Source organism: Podarcis tiliguerta (genome assembly GCF_965153285.1).
Source record: "Podarcis tiliguerta genome assembly, chromosome: 13".
NCBI lineage: Eukaryota > Metazoa > Chordata > Lepidosauria > Squamata > Lacertidae > Podarcis > Podarcis tiliguerta.
The window spans coordinates 47,230,828-47,238,455 of NC_139546.1; the positions used below are offsets into that span (position 1 = coordinate 47,230,828).

The 7,628-nt window shown below is 49.8% G+C and overlaps 1 protein-coding gene across 2 annotated transcripts; it reads right to left on the reverse strand.

Annotated features, from left to right (window-relative positions):
• Positions 1 to 669: 669 nt before the first annotated feature.
• Positions 670 to 7,486, reverse strand: CEBPE (CCAAT enhancer binding protein epsilon). Of its 2 annotated transcripts, none has more exons than XM_083410785.1 (2): positions 4,261 to 7,486; positions 670 to 1,017 (listed from the first exon to the last, which is right to left on the reverse strand). In XM_083410785.1, the coding sequence occupies exons 1-2, from the start codon at positions 4,693 to 4,695 to the stop codon at positions 718 to 720; spliced, it is 735 nt and encodes a 244-aa protein (XP_083266911.1). In that variant the 5' UTR covers positions 4,696 to 7,486; the 3' UTR covers positions 670 to 717. The 2 variants fall into 2 exon arrangements, with proteins under 2 accessions (XP_083266911.1, XP_083266912.1); XM_083410786.1 differs by having other exon boundaries at positions 906 to 2,184.
• Positions 7,487 to 7,628: the final 142 nt, after the last annotated feature.

Sequence of the window (7,628 nt, forward strand, 5' to 3'; positions counted from 1 at the left end):
CAGCAATTGTTTCCCAGGGTCTTGAGTCTTGAAAGACCTATATTGGCTCCCAGTACGTTTCCGGACACAATTCAAAGTGTTGGTGCTGACCTTGAAAGCCCTAAATGGCCTCAGTCCAGTATACCTGAAGGAGCGTCTCCACCCCCATTGTTCTGCCTGGACACTGAGGTCCAGCTCCGAGGCACTTCTGGCAGCTCCTTCACTGTGAGAAGTGAGGTTATAGGGAACCAGGCACAGTGCCTTCTTGGTGGTGGCGCCTGCCCTGTGGAACGCCCTCCCACCAGATGTCAAAGAGAACAACAACTACCAGACTTTTAGAAGACATCTGAAGGCGGCCCTGTTTAGGGAAGCTTTTAACGTTTGATGCATTACTGTATTTTAATATTTTGTTGGAAGCTGCCCAGAGTGGCTGGGGAAGCCCAGTCAGATGGGCGGGGTATAAATAAATTATTATTATTATTATTATTATTATTATTATTATTATTATTATTAGGTACCCAGAGAAGCCTACAGCCTTCTGCATGCAAAGCAGAGGCTCTGCCACAGAGCTACAGCCCTCCTCCAATTCCCTCCTATAAAACAAAACGAAACATCACTAAAGCAAACATGTGCCATGAGAGACCCTTTTATTTACACACTCAAAATTGCACGCCCCCCCCCTCTCGATTTTAAGTGCCGCCACCTCCTTCCTCGCTCCCCACCCCACCCCAGCTGCCTTCAGCTGCAGCCCCCAAGCCCTTTGATAAGCCCGGCCGCCTCAGGCATCTGGCGGAAAATGTCACGCAGGGTCTCTGTCTCCTGCACCAGCTGCTCCACCCGGCTGCGCAGCCTCTCGTTCTCGCCCAGGAGCTCCACCATGCGCTGCTGCGTCTCCAGCACCCGGCGCTTGGCCTTGTCGCGGCTCTTGCGCACGGCGATGTTGTTGCGCTCGCGGCGTAGCCGGTACTCCAGGCTGTCTTTGTTGACCGATTTCTTCCCCTTGGGGGTGCAGGGCGGGGAGGGGCTGCAAGGGGGGCCCTGCGGAGACACAGAGGGAGAAGCGGGAAGGGCAAAAAATCAGAGATTTTATTTGCTTCATGCTCAAACTTATCAAGTTTGCAGGTTTCTGAAACAGCTTGCAAAAGCAAAACATGACTGTCCTTTCGAACTCTCTGAATTTTGCAATGCAGTTCTCCAGGCAATCGATGCTTACAAAAATGCATGTTAGGGTAAGGTAATAATGACTGTATTAGCAAAAACAAAACAAGCAAACAAAACCATATAAAAATGCATTATATTGGGGAAATCTCTTGCAAAAGGTGTACGGTAGTCAAAACTGCGTACAAAATGTGTTTACTAGGAGAAAATGACACTAAAAGTCCAGTGAATTTTCACGAGGAGTCTTGCTGAAATCTCACATTGTCACAGAGATGCAAAGAATGGAATTTAATATTGGAAAAAGCAAGAAACCAAGACAATTGAAATGGATAGATCCTTCCATGGGTTAGGGACAATAGCCCAAGTGTGTGTGTGTGTGTGTGTGTGAGAGAGAGAGAGAGAGAGAGAGAGAGAGCATCAGGCCTCAAAACCCACAGCTGGCCAATACTTTTATGAAACCAAATTTTCACAAAAGTGTAGCCATATATATATACATACATATATACATACATACACAAACATATGCTTAAAGTGTAGCCTGCTTTAAAACAGTATAAAGATTAATACTTGATACTGTAAATGGATCATTCAGATATCACTAATAGATCATTCAAAACAGATTTTAATAATAATTATGATTAATTTATTTGATTTCCTCTGAAATGGATAAATCAGGGTTAATTGGGGGAAAGATACAGGTTGGCATTTTAATGCCAACAATGTGGGTGGACACTGCAAAACATTTGCCTGTAAGAGGCATCACCCATCCCAGAATATGCAGCTGCCTAGAAACGCCCTCCGTGCCAAGATGGAGATTGCCGGTTGTAGGAGGGCCCTCCCTGATGCTCCAGATATTGGCTCCACACCCCTGGATTCTGGGATAAGCACCGGCAGCTGGTGACCATTGAAACTGGTGGGGCCGTAAGTGGAACCACAGCCAATGGCAGGCAGAGACACAGCAGATTCTAGTTTCGTCCCCACCTTCCTGCCTGCTGAGCTCTGCAAAGATAACCCTAAGAAGGAGGAAGCGGGCAGGCAGGGCCACTCCTTGGAATGGGTGCATGCAAGAATCAAAGAAATAATCAAATAAATAGCAATGAAATAAGGAGACCAAGGGACTGGCTGAGGTTGGTGGGGCTGTGCCTCCAGATGCCCTTATGGGCCCAGCCTGCTCTGGAAACAATACCTACTCCTCTCATAGAATCCTAGAATTGTAGAGTCGGAAGGGACCCCCAGGGTCATCCAGTCCAACCCCCTGCAAGGCAGGAACCTGGTCTCCCATCCAATCTGAAACCAAACCGGGCCCTGCTTAGCTTCCACACGTGTGCTGGCAGTTTTATTGCTGTGCCACTATGAAACCTTGTTTCTGAAAAAGTATGTGCTTCTAACACAGATCCTTGGTTTAGGTTAAAGGAAGTCACTGCGATATATGCATTCTTCCATGTATCTGGAATCTCTCAGGTTTTTAATATCCTGTTCGCAGTGTCTTTTAATGGTTGCATTAAGTAGTCCTGCAATTTTTTTGTAATACTGTATTTTGCTGGTAGCTCATGTGGTCCCTGTGTTTTACCTAATTTTGCCTGGTCGATTACTTGTTCCATCATAGATCCTTGATTCCCTGCACATCATCTCACAAAATTATCTCTCGTTCACTCGCAGTCATGGGAAGGGCCCTTTAATGGAGCTGTTGAAGGAGGCTTTTTTTTTACCTCTGTTAAGCTCAGCTCCTTTCCCCCTTTTCTTGGTGTGGGTTATAGCTTATATCATGCATTTACCCCAGTGTTGCAGAGACCGCGTTCACAAGGGCTGACGAGGGACACTGGGGTCCCAGATTAAGAGAGCAGGCGAGTCAGGTTTTAGGAATGGAGGCAAACACTTCAGGACTGAGCCCTATAGTTCCAGATAGAAAGGAACTGGGATCCAAAAAGAACTCATTTTTGTCCCTCTCTTGGCTCCAGTGGCGTAGCGTGGGTTGTCAGTACCCGGGGCAAAGCAAGTAATTTGCGCCCCCTAACCCGGGGCAAGGCAAGTAATTTGCGCCGCCCCCCCCCCCCGCTGCACTGTCCCTCCCCCAGATAGTCCCTCGCTCTCTCTCCGCACCGCACCGCACGCCTGGCACCCTCCCCTCCAAAGTGCGCGGCGACCCGGCGGCTCGGATCGGATTCGCACAGCCAGCACTGCAGTGAGAGAGAGTGAGTGAGCCAGGTAGGGGCAGAGAGCTGCGAGTGCGAGCGCACCCCCCCCAGATGTTGCGCCTGGTGCGGCCGGCCCCCCCTGCACCCCCCACGCTACGCCACTGCTTGGCTCCCTTAAAACCTCTCCTCAAAACCCACCTTTTCCATGCAAACTTTGGCACAACAGGCCCTTGTCCAGGGGCAACAAACATGGTGCAGATTTCCAGACCTTGTTTAACTGCATCATCCCTGATTGTTGGTGCTGATAGGGGGCTGGAGCCCTGCAACATCTGGAGGGCACAACATGGGTTACCCCCTGCTCTTGCCCGCGCTCCCGGTCCCTGCTGTAACTAAACCTAAGTATCTGCAACCGACCTAACTGCACCTTCTTCTTCCCATCTCCCACTGTCTCTCCACTTCCTTCCCCTTCCTCTGCTCTCGCCTGTGCATCAGGTTATAGATTTAAGCCCCGAAAGGGACAGGCTTGCCCCCCTCTTTCTTTTTACTCTCTAAAGCACTTTCAATAACAATAGTTAACACTAATAAATACTCGAAGAAGATGGAGGTTTGAGAGATGGGGTGGGGAAAGGAGCTGTGCTAGCGTGGACAGGTTTTGGAGTCAGGAGGAGCTCAGACCCTAAGAAGAGCCTGCAGGATTAGGCCAGGGGCCCAGCAAGCATCCTGTTCGCACAGTGGCCAGCCAGTGGGAACCTCGCAAGTAGGATTCGAGCACTCTCACCTTCCTGTGGCTTCCAGCGACTGGCATTCAGAAGCATCTCTGCCTCCAACCACAACAGGAGGACTTAGCCGGTAGGGTGAATAGTCACCAATGACCTCCAAAGTGGGGGGTCACCATTTTTTAATTTGGTTATAGAGTTGAGAAAGTCTCCAAGCTGAGTGAGGGTGAAAGCAAAGCTGGGAACAGGGAGACCGTGCTTCTCCTCCTTACCTTGAGGACTCTCAGTGCTTGTCCGGCCCGGATGCCAGGCTGAGCGAGGGCCACCTGGGCACAGTGGGCTGGCGAGAAGTGCATGGGGTTGTACGGGTGGCGCCCGCCTGCGCGACCGGCCTCGCCTCCTCGTGGCTCCTCCTTGACAGCGACCGGCCGCGGGTCAAAGGGACCGAGGACCTTGCGCTCCCCTCCGTAAGACAGGTAGGGGTATGGCTCCCCAGGGAAGAAATTGGAGAAGGGGGTGCTTGGCTTGGGCCCCCTCTGCCCGGCTCCCTGCAGCAGCTCCGACAGCAGCTGCTCGTCTCCAATGTAGGAGGCCAGCTCCGACTCACAGAGGGGGCCCAGGTCCGTGCCGCTGGGCCTGGCAGGGGGCATCTCCAGGGCTTGGTATTGCCGCTGCTCACTGCCCTCAAAATACCCTCCCTGGGACATGGCGCCAAGTGGAAATCTGAAATTCCGTGACTTCTTTCCTCTCTGTTTTCCGGGTCTGCTAGCGGCCCCAATGCACTCGTTCTTTGCCTTCCTATATTTCAATGGCTCCTCGCCCAGTTTCTCCAGAATTATTATTATTATTAGTTGTTCTTTATGTTGCTTGTTGCTTCAGCTTACATGAGGGTCCCGTCCTCTCCAGCTGATTCTTTGGTTTCCTTCTTTGACACCGATTTGCCCTCCTTGACTTTTAAAATATTGTTTGCTCTTTCGTTCCTCCTTTTCTCGGAATGTCCAATTTTCTTCCTTCTCCGTTCCCCCCTCTACCTTTTCTTTCCGTCACTGTCACATTCCTCTTCTCATCTCTGCTCCTTTCTCCCCTCTGTGCACCGTTCCTTCTTTCTGCAGGTCTGCAGCTTCTTCCCTCTTTCTCTCGTCTTCTTCCTTCCCTCCTTCGTCTCCCTCCCCCTTCCTTCCTCTTTTTCTGAGGTGAACCCCTGCTCCTGTGAAGAGCAATTCGCCTCATCCACCCTGGCAGTCTCTCTCCCATGATCCTCATCCACTTCAGGAGGGTCTTCACATTACTGTCACGCAATGTTAATGTGTGATCCTGGGGGCACTTTTCCTCCCACTCCCCACCAGCCATAAGCCGTACGCTGCCTCACTCAAACAGCACCTATCGCCACTTGGGATCGAACCTGTGACCTTCTGCATGCAACAATGCAACTTTTAGAAGACATCTGAAGGCAGCCCTGTATTGAGAGGTTTTTAATGTTTGATGTCTTATTATATGTGCTGGAAGCTGCCCAGAGTGGCTGGGGCAACCCAGCAAGATGGGTAGGGTATAAATAATAAAACTATCATCATAATCACTATTATCATCATCATTATTATTAAGGCAGGTGCTCTGCCACTGAGCTATGCAGAGGGCTGAGGGACCTGCGTCCAACCCTGTGGATGGTAAATGACGGAATTAAAGCAAAGAAAGAAATGGGGGCACATATGCACAATGGTGTGGAAGTTTTGTCGCAGTTTTGCCAGCATTTGCACCAGAGGGCTTGCTTCTGGAAGCCCCCTTGCCACCTATCAGGGGCCATATTGAAATTTGCAAACACTTGCCGTAGTTTTCCTTTGCGGTGTCTCTGAACACCAGCAGGTGGGGCCCTGAGGCCAGTACTGCAACTGCACTGAGCTATGGAGCAGTGCAAAAAAAACAAAAATAGTTGTTTTGAGTTTGAAAGGGAAGGCTTGCCCTAGAAGCCTTTGGTGGTGTGCCCACTCACCTGGTGTGTAGAGCTCTTACTGAAGGTTGCTTTGGCAGAGACATTCCAATTAATTTGGTAATGACCTCCAAAAGTTCCTCCTGCGGGAGGCCCAGGCAGGTTGCCCTTGCATAGAAAGTTGTCAAAATCACTTCACTCTGCAGTGAAAGCAGCAGCCTCTTTTATAATTGCCACGGTACCATGTAGATCACCATATGGAAACACGGGGTAGGGATTTGCCACATATGAAGGAGATGTGGGGATAGACTGCCCCCAGGGAAGACTTAACTTTCACCTGTTTTGTTTCCCTTTCTTATACATTATAGATTGTCTTTCCTTTGGTAACTTCAAGGATACACACACACACTTCTCCTCCTGCCCTCCATTTTATCCATAGAACCTTGTGAGGTTGCCTTAAGATGAGAGTGGCTGGCCCCAAATCAGTCAAGGAGCCTTGTAGCTGAGTGGATTCGAACCAGCCACACGTTTAAAACACCATGACACCGCTTTGACCATCGTGGCTTCCCCCAGGACTCATGAGAACTGCAGTTGGTTAGGGACGTTCAGAACTCTGAAAACTGTAGCCCTGTGAGGGGCATAGAAGCCTCTTCACAACTCTCTCAGCACGTTTAACGAACTACAGTTCCCAAGATTCTTTTTTTTGGGGGGAGGGGGAAACAAGACTGTTGGGTGGCTTAGCTCTATAAACATAAGGTGCAGGTGTGACCTGAGTCTCCCAGTTGACACGCACTCTAACCACATGGGCATTTCGGCCATCAGACCTTTCCCTCCTGTTGTAGGGGTAAAGCTAACTCTCTTGCTCATCTGACCATCTTCAGTGGTCCTTTGGAGGCTTGCAACCCTGTCAGTCCAGCTGGCTCCAGCAGCAACAGGACACAGTATTATTCAGGATTGGGCAAACCCCAAAAGCTCTGAAATGGCATTTCTAAACTGGGTGTTGTCTTTAGAACTCAGCAGGGAGGAGGATGGGGGCAAAACTATGAGTTGGCTTTGCCTTTCATTGGCTCTGGCTCCACCTGCCATTGATGTTCCTACCTCCCACTGTACCAGTCCCAGCAGGGACCAGGCACCAGTGAGACCTGTCAAGGCCTGTTTCCCATCCCAGTGAAATATAACCACTATGTTCTGTTGCCACTACTGTACATCAGGAACCAGTTGCTGGAGGAGGGCTGTGTACTACATGCCCAGCTTATGGGCGTGAAACTAGGCAGACCTTTAATTAAATCTAGTGGGACTCTTCTCATGTTATTGGAGGACAGGGGTAATTTGTGGGTGTGAGGGCCATTCCTGTCCCGATAGTGAAAGTCTTTGTGCCCTACCTTCTCACATTGCAGTGCAGGAATTTAAACCTGCCTTTCCTCACTCTGTAAGGTCTCTCTGATACTCCTGAGTCAGTTTCTACCAGCATGCCATGCCAATGAAAATATTACATCGCCTTCTGGCCAACGTGCTCTGGAAATGGAGGTTTATCTTTCAAAATTCCATTGAGTGGAAAGACTGGCATGCCCGATCAAAATAGCGCAATACTTGTCAAGGTGGTAGCAATCTCTGTGAAATAATTCCACTGGGAAAGCAAGAGTTAGCAGAATGGATGGTGTGTACAAAGCAGTATTTTACACATCCTAGAATCCAGCGTTTAAGGCAACAGGTATG

Coding starts and splice junctions, on each gene's coding strand:
- CEBPE (XM_083410785.1), bottom strand. CDS start 4,695: ATGTCCCAGGGAGGGTATTTTGAGGGCAGTGAGCAGCGGCAATACCAA. Junction 1,018..4,260: donor AAGCACTGAGAGTCCTCAAG/GTAAGGAGGAGA, acceptor GTGTCTCCGCAG/GGCCCCCCTTGCAGCCCCTC.